This window comes from Varanus komodoensis, unplaced genomic scaffold (assembly GCF_004798865.1).
Source record: "Varanus komodoensis strain SLA01 unplaced genomic scaffold, ASM479886v1 scaffold4, whole genome shotgun sequence".
Classification (NCBI taxonomy): domain Eukaryota; kingdom Metazoa; phylum Chordata; class Lepidosauria; order Squamata; family Varanidae; genus Varanus; species Varanus komodoensis.
The window spans coordinates 5,039,222-5,060,233 of record NW_025335941.1 but is presented as its reverse complement, the minus strand read 5'-3'; the positions used below and the strand labels follow the sequence as shown (position 1 = coordinate 5,060,233).

At 38.5% G+C, this 21,012-nt stretch overlaps 1 protein-coding gene across 8 annotated transcripts in view; it reads left to right on the top strand.

Moving 5' to 3' along the window:
* DMD (dystrophin) overlaps positions 1-21,012 on the top strand; it is a 994,758-nt gene that overhangs the window by 788,028 nt on the left and 185,718 nt on the right. For all 8 annotated transcript variants that reach the window (XM_044441365.1, XM_044441364.1, XM_044441363.1 and 5 more), the window contains 2 exons: positions 6,573-6,693; positions 7,315-7,583. In XM_044441365.1, coding sequence (XP_044297300.1) covers positions 6,573-6,693; positions 7,315-7,583 — 390 coding nt within the window. The remainder of the gene's footprint in view (positions 1-6,572; positions 6,694-7,314; positions 7,584-21,012) is intronic.

Here is a 21,012-nt window from a genome sequence, read left to right as displayed (position 1 = left end):
TGGTGCCAGGCTAAGACCTTTTTATTTAAAACTTATTTTAATTGTTAAATTATTTGTATTTATAGGATTTTAAATTTTTAGCCAAGATGCACCAGAGGATTTTAAATATTTTTTTATTGTTTTATTGTTATTTGTTTATGTATTTTGTTTCTGTTTTGAGCTGCCCAGAGGCTTCATTGCGATGGGGGCGGCATAAAAATGTTTTAAATAAATAAATTGCCAGTGGCTCCTGGTTCTTTGGGTGTTTCTCTAAGATCACCTTCATCCTCTTGCAGGTCCTTGTGAGAATGTCAAAATTCATGATGGGCAGGCCCAATTTACATAGGGCTGAATGTAGTTGTATCTAAGCTCTTAGATGGCTGAGTGTAATAAGGATATACAGAATATCTAGTGGTACTTATCTCCAGAGCTCTCATCTTTCTCAGAAAAAAAGCTGAAGAAAGAGCCTAAACTGGTAAAAGAGATGGCTCTTAGTTGGCAGAGAACTAAGTCATCCATGCAGCCTCTCTTTTAATAAATGTTAAAATTTCTGGCTAGACATCTAAAACATTTCATAGTATAACTACATATGGCTGATACTGCTTATGAAGCTATCTTTTTGCACCCTAATGTTCATTGGGTATAGTCAATAAGGTATATTCTTTAGAAGTCCCATTAATATATTTTGGATTATTTCAGATGTCTCTGAATTAAACTGGTTTGCAGATAGCATGCCATATGGATTCCCTGTCTTCTAATGTACTTACAACATTGGTAATGATCTGGGGAGTGAGAAATACTACGGAATGCATGTTGTAAGAAAGACTTGTGACTTTTTAGAGCCTTAAACATCATTTCATTTTCATTCACACTTACCAAGTTCCATGTATCTTGGTCTGTTTCCCTTGACTATTATCCAAAATGTAGATACTAATAAAAACCATTTTTGCTGTTCAGTAGCAGTTTTATAACCTGCCTAGTTACTGATACTTCAGTTCCTTGGAGAACAAAAAGAACAAATGATAATCCTAAAATTTAGGTCATTCTGTCTATTCTTCAAAGTCTCTTGGGAAGAAAGGGCAGAAAGTGAGACTTGCTTTAAGGTTAGCTTTTACAGATTTTTATTTCTTTTTTTGGGGCGGGAGTCACATATGGTATATTTTGTGAACAAAGCAGACCTTGTGCTGCCCTATAGCTTTCATCCAGTATTATTTCAGTTTATGCTTCTCAGAAATTATTTTATTGATGCCTTTGCAGATATGAGAAATACACATAGAGAAAGAGAGGGGAATACAAATATTACATATATCAGAGAAACATTATAATTAAGGCACATCTCAAAAATAAAGTGGTTCACATTTTTGTGATTAAAAAAACCACAATTTTTGTGGTTACAGAATGGATTAACTTTATTTACACTGATTCTTATGGGGAAATTTGACTTGGCTCATGACCAGTTTCAGTTGTGACCAGAATTGTGGAACGGATTAAGTTCATGGGCCAAGGTACCACTGTACATTAATATTCTACTTTTTCAAGAGATATTCCTTTTAGCTGCATTAATAAAGTGAGTCATTTCCCAAGACACCCAGTAGGATCCATAGGTGAATGACAATATGAATCTTGATTCTCATAGCCACCTATAATATTCTAACAATTAAACAATTGCATGTTCTGTACACTACAACAGTGGTTATTTTGATCTAACTTGCTTTTTATCCATTTACATTTGCTTGTAAATATACGCATGAGGCTGTTAGCAGGATACAGCTGTTAAAATTTTTGCCAAATGTGTTGTATATACAGTTCTCAAGTAGAACTCTACAGTTATCTTGTATACTGCTTCTCTGTGATAAAAATGCATTCCTCAATGCAGAGTTGATGGAATTATACGAAATAAGCAATATTTACATATGCCCATTAATTTCCCCAGGAATAGTTTACCCTAATTTTCCCAGATTTAGGTTTTGGGAGCTTAGATATTATGGATGCTGCCTTTGGGACTTTTATCCTAGTAATGATTTAATGCTGTTTTTGCTTGTGTATCTGCATTATAATTTGAGAGAGAGAACTATCCATATAACCAATGGTTTTCTGGTTAGTTGTGCTCATGCCTAAAACTGGACATAGCTTGTAGTACCACATTTAATCCTCCTGCAGATTGAAAGACACTATAACATGGGCTACTGCATATTTACACAACATAGAATCAGCACAACAAAAAATGATGTGAGAATATGCTTACCTACATGCACTGTTTGATCAGGGTTTGCTGCACCACCAAGTTACCTACAGAAAGCCACCAGTATATTTCATCAGATACATTCTCTTTTCCTTGATGACACAAAGCATAAATAAACTGGGCAAATAAAGAAATACCACTTTAATTTAATTACATTTTACTATCGTCTCCCTAAAATGCCAGTAAAAGGATTATTAGAGGAAGAGCTGTTTGCTCCTAAACAGAAATTGTGCTTCTGTAAAATTTCCTTCCATCAACATTTATTGTTTATTTAGAGATGTTTTCTTCCCTAGTTGAAGAGATTTAAAGATACTCTTGAGAGACACAGAAGATGCTTCTGCAAGTTTTAGATGAGCTAATCAATATATGCATTATTAAGACAGGAGGCAGAATGCCTCTATAGCTGATGTATTCATTACAAGTAGAAGGGCTTAAACAAATTAGTTTACTTATTATGTTGTCAAGTCATATATTATGTATGTCCAGTTTGTTCTGCAGTTGGCACAAAGTGTGGACATAGAAATTCGATGACATTTGCTTGAAATCATTGACTGTGAATTAGACTAACATTTAGGCTAATTCTGTTATCACTAATAGTAAACTTTCTTTTGTTGTGAATTTGTCAGGTATCTATGATTATAAATTCTTTTTGTAATGATAAAAAGTCATTTGTTAGCAGATCAATATCAGATATTACATTACAATTAATATAACATTCTAAAAGGGATCTTAGTAGAAAACACAAAAGCATAAAAATTCCTGTCCAAGAGTGGCACTGAGAATTTGGCAATATTGACTTAGCAGTATTAGCTGTACCTGAACTCGGATTTTCAGAGCAGAATGAAAAGCATTAGGACAAAGCCTGCCTATAGGATGAATATTATAGAAAATATCCTATCTGCAAGAAGAGTCTAGCAGAGGAAAACATTAGATCATCATAACTTCTCTCCCTTATTTTTATGGAGAACACTAGGTAACTTCTGAGAGAGATACTTTAGGAATAAGATTATGTGCCTCAGTGCAGGAGCCAGTGGGTGTTCTCAGTATCTGTCTATTTTTTAAAGTAAGAAATCTGGTACATTACTTTCAGTAGAAAGGAGATGTAATAGGTAATGGCTTCCATGTCAAATTTTGACAGATTCAGGCTCTTAAGTCATTTTCATGTAATAGCGTAGTGTAAACCATTTCACATTGCACCCAAAATAAAAGTGTTGAAAAGGGACATGTGCACTGATTTACAATTTTGAAAATAAATGTCTTTTTTAGCTATGTGTCAAACATACAATAACTATTCTTGGTATAAGAATTTAGTTTGCCTTTTCAGCAACTTTCCAGATGATTTGTGCTTGTGATTAATACAGTGTACACAAAGGCAGACACAGTCACATAATACATGGAGAATGGTATACTTGTGAGAAATTCTAGTTTGTGGGAGAACAGACAGCTGAGATCTAGAGTGTCATTAAGAATGCACAAGGCAAGACAGGGTGTTTTCATGCTAAAAACAGACTATTTATATGTAGAGTTAATGGTGTGACCACATTTTCACAGACAGATGTCTTCTTTAACCATTATCTTAGTAAAGTAAGTGTTGAGAATCATTCTTATTGGCTAAAGCAAGCAGAGCTCAAAAAATGTGCAATGTTGTGTCTCTTCCCCATAGATAGCAATGCCTCAATGTCTGCTGCTTAACCCTAACCCTAAATTGACATGTTGTGCCCTGAAACTTATTTTTTCCTAATTAAGATAGATCTTACACCATTATTATTTTATTTGATAGCTTTGTGTATCACTTCCTTGCCACCTAGCATAGGGTACATTTCTTTCCACTTGAGACAGATGCCAATATGTGAGAGTTTTTACTATGTTGTTGTTTAGTCACAAAGTTGTGTCCGATTCTTCGCAATCCTATGGACAATATTCCTCCAGGTGCTTCTGTCCTCCACCATTCCCCAGAGTCCACCCAACCCCACACCCACCTACCCATTGACCACATCCAGCCACCATCCCCTTCTCCTTTTTGCTTTCAATCGTTCCCAGAATCAGGTTCTTTTCCAATGAGTCCTTCCTTCTCATTAGGTGGCCAAAGTATTTGAGCTTCAGCATCTGGCCTTCTAAAGGACAGTCAGGATTGATTTCTTTTTGGATTTACTGATTTGATCTCATTGCGGTCCAAGGGACTCGCAGGAGTCTCCTCCACCACCACATTTTAAAGGTCTCAGTTCTTCAGCACTCAGCCTTCCTTATGGTCCAGCTTTCACACCCATACATTGCAACTGGGAAAACCAAAGCTTTGACTATACGAACTTTTGTCAGCAGGGTGATGTCTCTGCTTTTTAGTATGCTTTTCTTGATTTACCGTAGCTTTCCTTCCAAGAAGCCAAGCGTCTTTTAATTTCTTGGCTGAAGTCACTATCTGTGGTGATCCTGAACCCCAAGAAAATAAAATCTGTCACTACTTCCATTTCTTCCTCATCTATTTGCCAGGAAGTGATAGGACCGGATGCCATGATCTTAATTTTTACTGTGGAACAGTATATAAAAGCTATAAATAAATAAGGTAAGTAGCTGGAGAAGCTTCTAGAATTCTGAGAGGAGAGTGCTCAGACCAGCAATTGCACAGGCCACCTTTCACTGAAGAAGTCCAGCAGAAGCAACATTAGCAGTGCTAGCGTTTTATTGGAACATGATAGCAACACCTAGTTCTACCTCTAAATTTTAGGGGCAGTGTTCTGGAGCTTTCATTGTATATTGTTTTGCTTTGTAATACATTTTATTAGTTTTAACTGTTAAAATGTTCTTTTATTAACTGATTTCATCCACCAAAAGAAAATTAATTATTGGATGGATTAAAAATCTTCTCCATCATCATCATCATCATCATCATCATCATTATCGGCTTACACATATTCTACATATCCTTGTTAAGTTCTATTCCCTCTCACTGTCCTTTTGGCTTTTATCGTCCTTTGCCACCTCAACATGTTGTGACTTAAAGGCTGAATGGCTCTGGAAAACCAATCAGCATAAGGACTAGAAAGCTGGGGAGGAGAGGAACAACCATGCATAAGCCCTTTTAGGAATATAGAGAAATACTTATGGACTAGATTGATTTAGACATGCAGTGATTTAGATGCATTGTGTTCTTATTCCTCCTGGAGTTGATTTTTTTGGCATTTTGGGGTGCCAGTCAAACTCATTGTACTAGTGCAAATCTCAGGATTCTCCACATGTGTAAATATTTCCTACTTGTTTACGAGTTTGCCTCTCTTCCAGAGGTGAAAGGTACTTTCCTTTATCAATGAAAAAGACAAGAGAACATTGCACCATGTAAAAGTGATGGTATAAGAGGTCTGTTCCATCCATTTATAAGTGAGCATTTTCATAGCACAGTTAGTCCAGAAGAAAACATGAGACTGCTTTTCAGAATAATCCTTTTGGTCACTAAAGCAGTGTCTGATATTTAGGGAGTACCCAACTAATAGATATATATCCCAGTAGCCTACCTGAGAATAAGCTTTGCTGAACACAGTGAAACTTAGTTCCAAATAAATATGCATAGGATTATGCAGTGAAACTATAATCCTATACACACGTATCCAGAAGTTAAACCCCAATGAACTAACTTTTGAAGTAAACATGCACAGGATTGCATAGAAGCTATGAGTATAAGGAGAATTTTATTACTGTTATCACTGAGTATACATCTGTAGCAGTTTATAATATAGTGCACAATACTTTGTACTAAACATTCTTATTTCAACAGTAGCAATATCTACTAAATCTTGGTATATACTGAAAGTGAGAATATGTTCAGAATAGTCCACTACAAATCTGACAAAGTTGTCAGCAACAGCAAGCTTACGGATGTGGATCATTGTGGATTTCCTATTACATTCTAGGAAATCTTTTGCCTCTCAGGAGGCAGCAGCTGTGCCAGAGCTGTTTACTGTAATGCCAACTAAAACCCTCTCCCTTCCAGCAAGAGTTCTAAGTTTTATGAAGTCTGATATTAGTCACAGAAGGAGACCAGTTTAACAGCAAAGAGCTTAATCGGATCACATATCCATTTGCCCAGATTAGGTTCACTGGCCTCAAAAATATAGAATGATCTAGAATATAAAACATCCATTTTGGATTTTACCCCTTTATTTTGTCACAAGGAAAAATAGTCTTCCATCATCATCATCATCATCATCATCATCATCGATATCTGAAATAACCTTATTTTCTTTTCGTTTGTCATTGATCTGTTTCACAGATAGTTGGGAAATGACATACGAAAGTCTGTTCAGAAAGGTGACAAAAACAGCAGGCATGAAAATTTACATTGAATTGTTTCATTTCACAGGCCTTTAAGAGGGAATTGAAAACTAAAGAACCTGTTATCTCGAGTGCACTTGAGACAATGCGAATATTCCTAGCAGAACAGCCTTTGGAGGGACTAGAAAAGCTCTACCAGGAGCCAAGAGGTAATTGAATGTAATTCTATAACAACATATTAGTAGAGGGATAAACAATGACTAAAAGGACAATATATATTCTTACTGTCAAAATCGGGGCATTTCCTACGTATCTCACGTATATGGAAACAATGAAAATGTTTAAGGGAAAAACCCTCAATGATTCATTTGCAAATGTATGAATTTAGTGTGAAAAGGGGAAAAACAATTCTGTCAAATTTACCATGCTTTTATAGCAACTTATTACTCATGAGTTTCAAACTATCTTTTTCAGCACAACATATTGTGCCAGAAGCAGGGAGTGACATTAAACCAACCTAGCAAATTAGTTTTCAAACTTATAGCCAGCTCATATTTTACATTTGCAATATCATTGCCATTTGCATGTAACACAGTCCTGCATAGTTTTAATAGCATGCAAAACATTAGATGGCATTTTAACTGAAATAACAAAAACATGGCCAGTGTTGAATCAGTGGCCTGGATATGCTACTTGAATAATTTTGCAGTGAGGATTTAACAGTATAGGTATTTTGAGATTTTGCTCATGTGCCCCCCCCCCTGATCACTTTCAAACATTATTTTGATTGTCAGTACAAGATCATACAATTGCTATATTTCAACTTTCAGATCTTCCCCCAGGGGAAAGAGCCCAGAATGTCACTCGACTCCTGCGGAGGCAGGGAGATGAGGTCAAAACCGAATGGGATAAGCTGAATCTACAGTCTGCTGACTGGCAAAAAAGGATAGATGAAGCCCTTGAAAGGCTGCAAGAGCTTCAGGAGGCAATGGATGAGCTGGACTTGAAGCTACGTCAGGCTGAAGCTATCAAAGGGTCTTGGCAGCCAGTGGGGGATTTGCTGATTGACTCTCTCCAGGATCACCTTGAAAAGCTCAAGGTAAAGCTACATTTTCATCTATCAGCATTGAAGAAAGTAAGACATCCTTGCCTTTCCTCTATACTTTTCTCCCCTTTGAGCTAAGTGAAAAGAGAGTTTATTCTTACTGTATTAATTGCAAAGTATAGAAATATACAATTCTTGAGGATTCTTATAATTTCAGTAAAGGTTCATAAAGAGAATTAGTAAATAATGAAACATTCTAGAAGTTCTTCAGTGTCATCTTCAATATAATGATATGCTATAAAATTCAGGATTAAACAGCATATAAGAAAAGGAGTTGGCAGGTGACTCTGAAAAGTCAAGGGCAGCAAGCAAGATTAGTCAGGCAGTTTGAGAACCAAACTGTCTTTAGCACAGGAGATACTGTGGAATAAGTGGGGCAGAAAGTGACTTCCTAGACCCAATGAGGCAGTACTAGGTCAAACTAGTGGCCAGTTATAACCACATTATCCCACTGTTTTGGCCCATGGGCAGCATGAACTACCCTGAAGGTGGAGTCAAGACTCTGGGAAAAGTAAGGGGGAAAGGGGCCATTCCAATCTGCAATAAATTCTTCACTTCGACATAAGCTGCTCCTGCAGATTGAAAGGATATTTACTTTGATTTATGCAACTTGTTAACTATTTTCATAGAAAATGCCCTGAATCACAGCAAAATATGTTAAGCTACAATAAATGACTGTGTATTATTAGCTTCTGTATTAATTTGCTAGAAAGTAAAAATGGAAGGAGGGAGAAATGTGCTCACAACGGAGATTAGCACTGAAAATTTCCAAAAGCAAATTAATCAAATCTGCCTGGGTTTGTCTTTTGTATATGTTCTTTAAAGACTGAATCATTCTTTTTGATATAGGATAATAATAAAAATGACAGCTAATATAATTTGGGTGAATCATGATTGCTTTTGAGCTGCTTATTATGGACTTCCAAATTATGGTTTGTTTTGTTTTTGTTTTTAAATGGGCTGTAGTATTTGTAAGCCTTTTACTATAGGTAACATCCCAGTTGCATGGGAATCTGCATATCAGGATGTACAGCCATCCAGAATGTGTAGGTCAACCATCATATGTTCTGTCCATTGGTAAGAGACTTACCAATGGACAGAACGCAGTCAAGTCAAAAGGTTGTTAGCAGTCAATATATAAGGGCAATGGCATTCAATTAACCTTCAGGAAAGTTTACTGAAGATGAAAACTAGTTCTTGATGGTTTCACTAAAATACAGGGAAAAAATAGAATATTACTTTAGTTCTGCTGAATAAATACGTTATAAACAAAGTGTTGTTTAAAGCCTACTAAATGGAAGGTATGCTGCTATGTTGAGTTTGAGACTCAAAAGCCTCATTATGGTCAGTCCAAGTTCGAAAGTTTAATTCAAGCCTTCTCCCTTAACATAGGTTCAGGATGTTAAGTCTGTGGAGAGCTCTCTGTGGCCACTGGTGGAAGAACTTTCCTTCCTATTGAGTTATAGAGGGATATCTTAGAAGGGAACTGAGGCTTCATGTAACATAGACAAGATCTATAAAATAGTCTCATCTCCCTGGAGAAAATACCCGTGTTTTTTTTTAAAGGACTCTTTCCTGATTTTATGTCCACTGGCTTCAGCAAGCTTGGGAAAGGAGGTATTTTGGGGGACATTTTTCTTTGTCCAAGGACCACAGAAACATCATATTCACAAGCCAGGAGGATATGGAGAGAAGTACCTGAGGTTCTCCTCTGAGAGAAGCGGCTGGTACTTCATCCTAATTTGAGTTTTCTTCAAAGTCTTGCAAGTCTCTGTGATTAAAACTTAGATTAGTCCTACCTGGAATATGAAGATGTTCAGATTATTGAACATTTCAGGTAATATAGAGGAAACTATATTTTTGATTGCCTCATGATAACCTTGGTTCTCTTGGAAATAATCAGCACATTAAGTGGGGATTTCACAATAATACATTGCAGTTGTTCAAAGCAATATCAGCTAACATGGCAAGATAGTTTAATTTTCCATGGTAGCATGACTGTTTCTCTGGTAATGTCAATTCTTCACACATTTTCCCCTAACCTAAAGGCATTAGAGCCTGCAGATATTCCTACTTTCTGCAGGGTTGCTTCTGACAGCACACTATAAGTATAACAGTGACATTCATACAGAAAATAGAGCATGGGATCAATTAAATCATGCTTAAAATGTGTAAAATAAATAAGTTGGCTTGAATTATTACTCTTTATTTCAAATATAAGACAATGGACAACATGACAAATCTCCAGTTTGCACAGTCACTTCAGCTGAAACCTCATGGTCTGTTGCAAATGCTGTGTGTGCCCTGCTAAGTTGTCGGAAATCTAGGTGGCATGGCTTGTTCGAGGTGGGCAACGCCAGTGTGGTGTAGTGGTTAAGAGCATGGGACTGGGACTCAGGCGATCTGGGTTCTAGTCCCCGCTCAGCCATGGAGCCAGCTGGGTGACTTTGGGCCAGTCACAGACTCTCAGCCCAGCCTACCTCGCAGGGTTGTTGTGGGGATAAGATGGAGGAGGAGAATGATGTAAGCTGCCTGAGCCCTTTGTAGGAAAAAGGCAGGATATAAATCGGAAAAAAAAAAAAAACTCAGCAACGGCCTATCCTTGTCACCTGAGGGTTGCTGTCCACCCTCAACAAGCCAGGCCACTTGGGTTTGAACAGCATAGAAAGCTGTGATGGTGTGAATAATTGAGGAAATCCGGATGGCATGTGCTTGCTTCCGATGCCACAATTGTGCAAACAGGGTCAGAGAAACAGAAACTTACAACTTGTGCCAAATGGGACCTTGATTTCAGTAAAAGTAGCTTAAAATAGTTGTATCAGATTTCACTTTCTAATTTAAACATGCAAACAATCGTATGTAAGTTTCCCAGATTCCCCTAATGAGTATCATATACTCATTGATATACGAGTACTGATATCTTCACTAGCTTCTTGGTACGGCTTGATATAAGATACAACTGACTAGTACTCTATACTACTAACTGTACTCATCTGTTAGTAAGGCCAGGTACTTGGTTCTTGGAGAGGCAGGGTGCCAAACTTGCCAAACCTGAAAATAACAGGACTGGGTATTTAGTGATAGGACAGGGAATGGGAAGTAGAGATACAGTAAAATTGATGTGGGGGAGTTCTAAGTTTATAAAATGAGTGAGAGAGGAAGGAAGTTTATCTAGCCTCAAACAAGGCATTAAGAATGAGAAAGGAAAGCACACTTTGTGGGGTGGGGATGAAAAAGCAGCTGCCGGTGTCAGTTTATCTGAAAAGCTACAGCTACTTGTTCACAACTATTGTAGATTTTATGAAAGAAGTTCATAGGGACACAGATTGAACTCCAGATCAGTTTCTGAGAGTAGCAGAGGAAATGGAGGGATAGATGAGCATGAGATAGGAGAGGTAATAATAGGAGGCCATACGAGAGCATGAAAACTATAAACAGATTATGGGAAATGGGAGCAAAACAATAAAAGGAATAAAGAAGAAAAGAAAAAAATAGGACACCACAAGTGGAACCTTACAAGCCCCTTAGATGAATGTTTTCTGTAAAGGCTCCAGGTAACTTTTTACAACAGTGTTTTGTTCCCTTCAGCTCTTGCAGGGGGTGGGTTTCAGGAGCGGGAAAGGGGAGATAGGGCACCCTTAGTCTCCTTGCTGTCCCTTTCTTTCTGTGCTAGAAGTTGAGCGCACAGATGGACAAATATGGCCACATGGGCTAGATGGACAAATATTGTCACATGGTATAAAGGCAGCTTGCTAGTGGGCTCAGGTTTGGACTGCTGGACCCAAATGTATCTGTACAGTACACTCCCCCAACCGCCAGATGTTTTGGACTACAGTTCCCAGCATTCCTGACCATTGGCCATGTTGTCCAAAACATCAGAAGGATGGCAGATTGGAACATTGCTACATAAGGAAGTTTATAAAGGAATGTTTTTAAGCGTTCTTTTATTGCTGCTATTGAGAGAACTGTCATTCCGTCACAGGTTGTAAACCATAAAGTCAGGTGCCCAGAATTAACATGAACATTGCCTTGATCAACTGTATGCTTTCGAGCCACATTCCTTACCTGGAACTTCCTTTTGTAGCATTGAAGCAGAGTGATTTAAAACTTGCTATATCTGCCCCCTGAAATCAGAGGGCTAAACACCAAAGTGAGTCAATAGATTTCATCTGAAGTATTATAACTTAGCTTTATTCTAGCTTTTAATCCTAATATTATCTGTCCGTATATAACCTAAAGCTAAGCTTTTCCTTTAGATAGGTATGCCATGCTGATTTTAGTGCAAGCTGTTCATGGACATACTGAGAACAGAATATGGCTTTTTGTGGCTGTGATCTTTGACTGGGCTTTTGTTAGCATGCTGGGTGAAGTGAGTCATACTTTTGTGAAGATTCTTTGTGCCTATTTCATCAGTTTCCAAAGTTCAGCACTTGTCCAAAAAGTTTTTTTTTAAAGCATGCATTGTACTGGTCAACTTGCAGAAGTAGGGAAAAATTCTGAAATCTCAAGTGTCCATTCTATCTCTCTTGATGTCTCCAGGATACTGAAAAATAATTTTCTTTTCCCACTATATACAGTTTTGCTATGTTATAGAGATTTTGTGATGTTTACTATTTATAACTACTGCTGCTACTTTTTGCCTTTCATGAAGCAGTATATTTATAAAGTGATTACAGTCTTAATTATCTTTGATCTTGCAAAAACTCAGTGAAGCAAGCCATTTTACAGATAAAGAAATGAACATGAGAAACAGTGGCCAGAGACATTTAATTAATCCATGCCAGATGTGCTTCCTGAATCCAGGTCTTATTTTAGTTGTTGTAGGGATTTCTTCTGAAATACAGTGTTCTAAAGTGGATATGTCCAACTCTGCATCTAAAATGGAAGAAGAGGCAGGGTCAGAATGCTTAGCTGAGTTACCAAGGCCTACATCATACAAGATTGTAGTTAGAAGTCCCCAGTCTTGATCTGCTGGGAAGGAAATGGAGATAGGTGAGCAGAGAGGCAGGCAGAGAGACAAGCTCGAGACAGCTGCCAGGACTTAAACATTAAACCAAATAATAGGGTGATCATAGGCACTGGGTCTTGTTAACAAATTACAATAAATAATTTCAAGTGTTTTCTCCTTGCCATTGTAAAAATACAATATGAATACATAGACAATTTGCAGTGAGATTGTCTCACTTGAATGCCATGATGCTATATAATACAACATTGGTAGAAATAATATGACAATAACAGTTAAGGGCGCAATCCCATGTAAGTTTAGACAGAAAAGGGAATACTAGGAGTTTTAGGACTTTATTCATTTATTATATTTGTATCATACCAGTTTTACTTTCAAGGAAATAATTCTATTTTTCCTCCTCTTGCTGTTATCCTCAACAACCACCCTGTGAGGTATTGTTGGGCTGAGAGTCTGTGACTGGCCCCAACTCATGCAGTGGACTCCATGGCTGAGTGGGTACTAGAACCCAGATATTAAGATGCATGTCTAAACATGCATAGGATGTTCATTCACAGATACATAGACAGTTCTTAGCTTTATTGTATAAATGTATGCAGGAAACAGCATTGTAACAGCTCAAAACTAAACAAAAGCAAAAACAGCTAGAGTTTAGTGTGTCTCCACAAATGAATCCATGAGTATGAATATATGAACATATGAAGTCAGTCACAGTCAGAAGACCTAACATTATTCCCTTCCCTGAGAGAAGACTGCTCTCCACAGTTGTAATCAACATCTTTTAACTGGGGAATTGGGAAGTTGTCAATATGCTATTTTTTTTTTTTCTAACTAAGGATGCAATTCTGTTTGTGCTTGTACAGAAAAGAGTTGTGAATCTCTGGGCATTCTCCAGCCAACATGCGTAGGTTTGTTTTCTAGATGTAATCCTGAAGTATGTTCCTACCTATAGTGCTGCCTGCCCACAAAGGTTTTCAAAAGGCTATTTCAATGATATGCAAGAAATGAAAGTAACTATTAAGGAGCAGAAGATGATGATCTTTTTTAAAGCTGTTTTCACTTCTAAAAGAGTGAAGTTTTATTTATATTGAATGGTTTTATCAGTAACTTCAGCACAGTCACTGTTATGCTCACAAAGGACTTACTTTGATGCTGTACCTACTACATAGGCAGATGCCAAAATTGGGAAGCAACTACTACACTAAAGCAATTCAAGGAGTGAAATAAAATCAATACCTCAAACTGAACAGAGTAACTAGTTTAGTTTGGAAGCCTATGAAATAAGGAGTACAATGAGCACAAAACTCCTTAGAATGTCTTGAATATTCTTTTCTATTTGACCAACTGAAACAAATAATTATGAACTTCCATGTTATTCTCTTCATGGTTGGGGTTAGCCACTGTAAAGGATTTCCCAGCTCACCACTTTAGTTTTGAAAAAGAAATATGTATATTTATTAATTCAATTTCTATACCACTCAATAGCCAAACTCTCTGGATGGTTCTCAAAATTAAAACCATAATATAAAGCATTTCAGAGTTTAAACTACCATATAAAACCAAAGTAAAAAAATCAGTGGCAGCATAGAGATTTAAACAGAGAGTAAAAATGTTATAAACAACAGAAACTGATATATCACATGCTTGGGAAAATAAGGTCTTCACCTGACACCAAAAAGACCAGGGTTTAGGGACTCTGGAACTGTCTCCTGCGCAATCAGCTGTCTCAATTCATTTGGAGGAGACACTCAGACAAGGGCATCTGTGGTTGATCTTAGGGTCTAGGCAGGTAGATAAAAGGGGAGATGATCCTTCAGGTAACCTGGCCCCAAGCTATTCAGGGCTTTTCAAATTATTAGCATCACTTTGAACTGATCAAGTAAATGGCCTGGCAGTGAGTGCAGACCACAAAGTGCTATCATCATGTGTTCATATTAGTCCATTAACAGTCTTGCTGCCCTATTTTAAAACAAATGAAGTTTACTCACCATTTTCAATGTTACACAGACTATGCATAACACACAGTAATAATCCACATCTAAGTGTTCAGGGCATGGATAACTGTAGCTCTGCTGCCTCTGTCTAGATAAGAATGCAGTTGTCGAACTGCACTACATCCATCTGTGCTTCTAGTGACAATATTGGATCCAAGAACAATCCCAAAGATGGGCCTGATCCTTTAGAAGCAATGCAACCACCTTCAGAACAGGCTGGACACCACTTGGAGGGGCAAGCAAACTACCCCTTAACAGTACCTCTATATTATCCGGAGTTTCTGTTAACTGACTCTTATCCAGTCCATCACTATGCTGAGCAAACGCACTGCCTCATCGGGTTTTAAGGAAAAGGAGAGTGACATTGTTGAGTACCAAATATTGAGGGCACTTGTCCAAATAATCTCATCAGCAACTTTACATAATTAATAAACACTCAAGGCAGAGAGTATTAATCCTCCAGCAATACCTTCTGCACCTGGCCATCCAAGACGGTTGCATTTCCTATGCCCCTTCCTTGATGAAGGTCACCCTACTGGGCAAAATAAAAACTGGCAGTTTCTGTTCCAAAACCACACCTAAAAACAGATTGAAATGGATCAAAATAATCAATTTAGTACACAATCACCTGGAATTGACAAGCAATCACCTACTCAGATGCGATGCCTAGAAAGGAAATGTTGGCAACATCTTCCATGTTAAGGCTAGGCTTCTCTAGGATTGCCCAATCACCACTTCCTTTAAAGGAGTTGGCACTACCCCTTTCTTGAGGAATTAAAGAGGAATAAAAAGGTAACAGTAAAGGTTTCCCCTTGACATTAAATCCAGTCATGCCTGACTCTAGGGGGTGGTGCTCATCTCCATTTCCTAGCCGAGGGAGCCAGCATTTGTCCGCAGACAGTTTCCATCGTCACGTGGCCGGCATGACTAAGCACCGAAGTGCATGGAACACTGTTACCTCCCCACTGAAGAGGAACCTTTTTATCTACTTGCATTTGTATGTTTTCGAACTGCAAGGAGCTGGGACAAAGCACTGGAGCTCACCCCATCTGCAGATTCAAACTGTCGACCTTTCAGTCAACCAGCCCAGCAGCTCAGCAGTTTAACCCACTGCGCCACCGCATCCCTTTTAAGGAGGAATACCTCTCCCTATTAGATGGAATAACCCATGCATAGTGAAGTTAGGCACACAGGTGATTGACTATACTTAGCTAAATATCTTGTCCACATGCACAGGCCTCAACAACTGAATTCAACCAATAAAACAAAATTAATGATTTAAGATCATCTACATTAACTAGGGTATCCAAGTAATGTAGGCACAGTATATGAAAGCAAGCCTAGCACTGAGTAGAAAGACCTTCAGCCAAATCATATTGAGAATGATTGCTAGAATCATAGTTCATTGATAAAAGCAAGGGTTGCAGTATAGGCTCTCCTAGCCTTGAAATTCTGCCCATGTGCAAAAAGTCTTCTCCTGTTAGTCACAGCAGTTTTTGTTAATCATTTCTTTTTGAAGTTTAATGCTGAACACTACAAACTACCTTAAGTATTGAACCTTTTCCCCCGTATTCTAAATTGCTGAGCAGTTTATTATGTAGTAGCTCATGTTGTGCTTTAATAAGATCTTGTCTGCATTAACTTTGATTATGAAATGGATTCTCAATGTTTTCTTGCTGGTTTTTAAATGCTGACAGCGCTTTGAACTCTCAGTAAGTCGGCTTTGCCTGCTCTGCACTCTTTTCCATCAGGTATGGGACAGCAGAGGCAAAGCTGCCATGACACAAGGAATGGTGATGTAAGGTGCATGGCTACCCTTCATGACATAACAGGGCAAGGACATGCCCCCTTATGTCGTCTTGCCTGCAGAGGACTGAGTGGGTGAGGGATTATTTTGCTCACACCCAAAATATGGTCTATCTAGTTTAGCATCTACAACCCTCTAGCTTATCTAGTCTAGAGATCTGGTCACACAGTGGCCAATCAGATGCATATAGGAAGCCCACAACAGGAAAAGAATGCTGCAGCATCTTCCTGCACATTGTGCAGAAACCAGTGGATCAAGGCATATTTCCTCTGCTGCTTGAAGTGATATACAGCCACCATGACTAGTAGCCTCTCATTGGCTTATATTCCATGAATTTGTAGAATGCCATCAATCAGCAGGTTAAACACTATGTTGAGGTGGTTCCATTTCTTCCTGGAGGGTTAATCACAGAAGGTGATAATGGTGGACTTCTTTTCCACATTGTAACTTTTGGCTTATAGCATACAAGGTTCTGTCTCGTCCTTCTTGTTATTTAACATGTACCTCAAAATGTTGTAGGAATGAATTCAGACGTTTGGGCTGAAATGCCAGAAGTATGAGGATGACACACAGCTGTATCTTCCATTTCTGTGTACTGAACCCAGGGAGAGTATGGTGCTCTTGAACAAGAGTCTGGAGGTGGCTTGAGGATAAATGAGAATAGTCTGAAGCTTAAGCCAGATGAGACAGTAGTCCCATGGAATGGAAAACTGGCTTTTCTAGATAGAGGTGCATGCGACAGATGAACACCCCTGAAAGATCACCCCTTTCAGCTTGGGGGTCCTGCTCTTCATTATCCCTGGACAGAAAGGTGTCATTCATAGCCAGAAACTCCTTTTACCAGCTTAGTCTGATTCACTAACTGCATCCCTATCTAGAGTGACTGAATGTAGTTTCAGTTCCACATGTGCTAGTTACACATTGGCTTTATTTCTGCAGTGTGCTTTATGTGTTGACAGTTTAGAAGCTTAAATTAGTTCAAAATGAGGCCACCTGAGTATCAGTGAGCACCAAGAAGTGACAATACATACAAGTTTGTACCAGTTACAGTGGTTAAGCAGAACACTTCTAGACCCAAATTGTGATTCTAGGATTAACCTTTAAAACCGAAAATCACTTGATACTTAGGTTATCTTAACGACTGCTTTCCCTCAAATGAGCCTGCCCATTTATTAAGATCTTTGAAGGTCCTGCTCATTTGCCCATCAATAAGATAGGTTAGATTGGTGAGTGTAAGAGATACATTTTCTGCAGTGGTCCCATGTTTGTGGAATTCCCTTTCAACTGATCTATACATTATCCTGCTTCTTTCATATCATTTTTCTGTAATGGTCAGGCTGTTTCTTCCATACCTTTTTTTTCCTGTAATGGTCAGGCTAATTTTCTTCATTTGCACATGATTTCATCATCAATAGCATTCTCACAATTTTTCTTCGGAACCTAAAGGGATCTTTTATTTAGACATTCTCAAAATGATTTCATTGTGAGTTGTATTCCACAGCTCATCATCTTATGTGATCTGTTTATCTCAGAGATTATGTTTTTATCTTTTCTGAACAGAAACGCTCTGCATCATAGTGCCTATATCCTTTTTTTCCTACCTAATCTCTGGTTTTACAGATGAACATTTCAGTTTCAGTTGGATAGACCTTCCTCCCTCTGACCCATACATTGTTCCAAAAAACAATGTGTAGCTATACTTGTCAAAGCACTGACCTCTCATTTTCCCCTTAGTTCTGAGTCACACTTAAGTCCTTTCCAGCTCTTACACATTTTTTGACATATTGTCATGTAACAAATGGAAATTGTCCCCCACAGTTAGGAATGGATATTGAGCTGATTCGTAATATCAACCTTTCCTCACAACTTTCCCTTAAAGATGCACCTGTAAGCTCTTAAATGGACTGGTTGAAGCCTCCCATAAGAGCAAATACAAAATCCAACTCTTTTTCTCTGTTCCTTTTCTTGAGGTATTTGGGTAGCAGTCACTGCATACTTTGTTGATCATGCTGGCATGAACCCTAATTGGCTGTCATGTCTTTCATATGTCAATCCCTCACAAAGACTTTGCAGTCACATTTATCTCTTGCCATTTCATCATGTGCCTAATTAACTTGCAGGGTCAATACATACCACACTCCTGAGAGACAAGTATAGTCTTTCTGTACTTGTCAGACACTTTCTCAATAGGGATAATTAGGCTGATATGGTATGTTGCCATTTCTGTAACCTGCTGTACCAGAGTCCTTTAAATATTTTGAACACTTTTGGTCAGCTGTCTGTCTGTAGTGGACCAGACTCAATGCAGTGCAGTGGACAGAATACTGAAAGTGGACTAAGGAATGTTTTCTTATCCAGGAATCCTCTGGAGTCTTGCAGTCCAGCAGTTCAAAGCATCATTCTATCTTACAGGGATTTTATTATAAGTTAGGTGTTAAGGAACAAGGGCATTGTTTTCTCTTATAGCAGAGCAGTGTATCAAATATATAATAGCCAGCTTCTCTCTTTTGGACACACTGAGCTTCTGGTATGGTACAGTCTCCTATTCTTTAGGAGCATCAACACCAGAAGCTTACCATGATCAAATGGTGGAATAAGCAACATGTTTTTGCTCTTTCACACAACAAGAAGTTCCATGCCGCACATCAGTATAGCATAGAGTTGTCATTAAGATTCTTCTTACATCTTAGATGATAGTCTGTTTTATGTAAACTGGATTTAGCCCAGCCCTTGACATACTCACTAATGAAATAGTTGCACAACAAACAATACTAGTTCAAGCAGCAGGCAATCATTCTTCTTTCCCTGAATTACTATAATTCCCATGTCTCAGCCAGACTTCAGCATAATTTAAACTGGCCCCTCTGCAGCCTTGCTGAATGCATGGTCATGAGAAGTTTGTCAGAAACACAGCTCTTTACAGACCAACAAACAGCCATCCGGCAGTATCCATGTACCCACGCATTTGGAGGATTTAACGCCCCACTGTTCAGGCAGTAATGTGTCGGATTGGTTAACACAGCATCTTGAATATATATTTTAAATAGCATATATTAAGAGGAACAGAAAAGCTACTACCCAGGTTAAAATATTACAAGTAAAACCAGAGGTTTTAAAATGTGGACAAATGGTGCCAAAAAGACATCAGAATCAGTGCTAGTGTGCACTGATCTGGGGTAAACATTCGAGAGCTACAGTGCCACAGATGAAGATTAAGAATTTGTACTTTGGTGTTTAAAGTTTTAAAGGTTAAAATCAGCATCTTGAGTTGGCTCTGGAAACAAATTGGGAGCCAGTGCATTTGTTTTAAGCACAAAGATGCGCCCAATATGTCCAGGGTCAGTTATTAATCTGCTGCTGCTAAGATTTCTATTAAGCACAGTTTCCAAACTATTTTCCAGGCTTCATACAATGCATTGCAGTAATTCAAAGTGATGTTACCATGCCTGGATAATTGTGGCCAGGCTAACTCTGTACAAGATAAACTATAGCCGGTGTATCACCTTATGAGGTTAAAGGCTCTGCACTGCTTCAAGGCTATTGGGACTTCTTGAGGTATGGTTGGATCTAATCAGAAGCTGTGCTGAACCTTCCCATATAGTCTTTTTTTACCATTACCAGGTGAGGGGTGGAAATTTCTTCTTCAAGGATTGTCATAAGAGCATATAATACTAAAAAATGAACTGAAGTAGGTCTCTTGTGATGAACTTAGAATACAACAGGCATTGCTACTCCAGCATGTCATTTCTTATAGCTGTATGTCAAAAATGTATCTAAATACACTTATCCAAAACATACAAGCTGTTCAGTCAAATAATAATTAATATGTCTGTGTTAGATAAAAATGTATTTATGAGTATACATATTGCAGGGCTCCCCAACACAAAGCCTGCAATGTTCTTCATTCCCTGTCCCCTTTAAAATATAATGTTTAGTAATAAAAAGAAGAAGCAACAGCTTTGGCACCAGTTTCTACTTTCTGCTCCTGCACTTGCTGCTGATCAGCACTTTGGTAGACAGGAAAAGGATGAAGGGGTTATGCCCTGGCCATATCCAAATTTTCTCTACCCACACAAACCTTTCACCTTTGCTACCCGCCCTCTCTCCTCTCTTCTCTCCCCCCCCCCCCGCATTCTCCATCACCTAGCCTCTAGCCATTCTCACATCCTTTGCTCCTATATCCCAGTTCCTACCTTTATTCTTTGTCTCCCTCTCACCACCTCACCTCTCTATTTCTTCCACCTCCTAGTCCTGCTTTTTCTGTCTATCTCTCTTCCCAATCTCTCATCTCAGTCCTCATTCACGCACATGCACACACACACTTCTTTTGTGGGTGCTGTAGTGACAGAGGCTGAGCTGCTAGTCAAATGAGGAGGAAATCTTTCTTTCCTTTTGGGTTGTGCGGGCAGGATGAGCAAGCCAACTCAGAAGTAATTTCTGTTGAGCCCCATGCAAACAATCATAAAATGTTAGTGTATGTTTGTGTATTTTTTTGTTCACTGCAGTCAGTTATGTAGATGGGCTTTGGAATTCATGTCCTTCCTCTGCTTGTACTCAGCATTTTGGGCCATGGCTTTTGACTAGATGGGCCCCATTGCAGCCCTTGTTGAACTAACTGCATCCTCTGTGGTAGCCCTTTTGTGATGGTGCTCACAG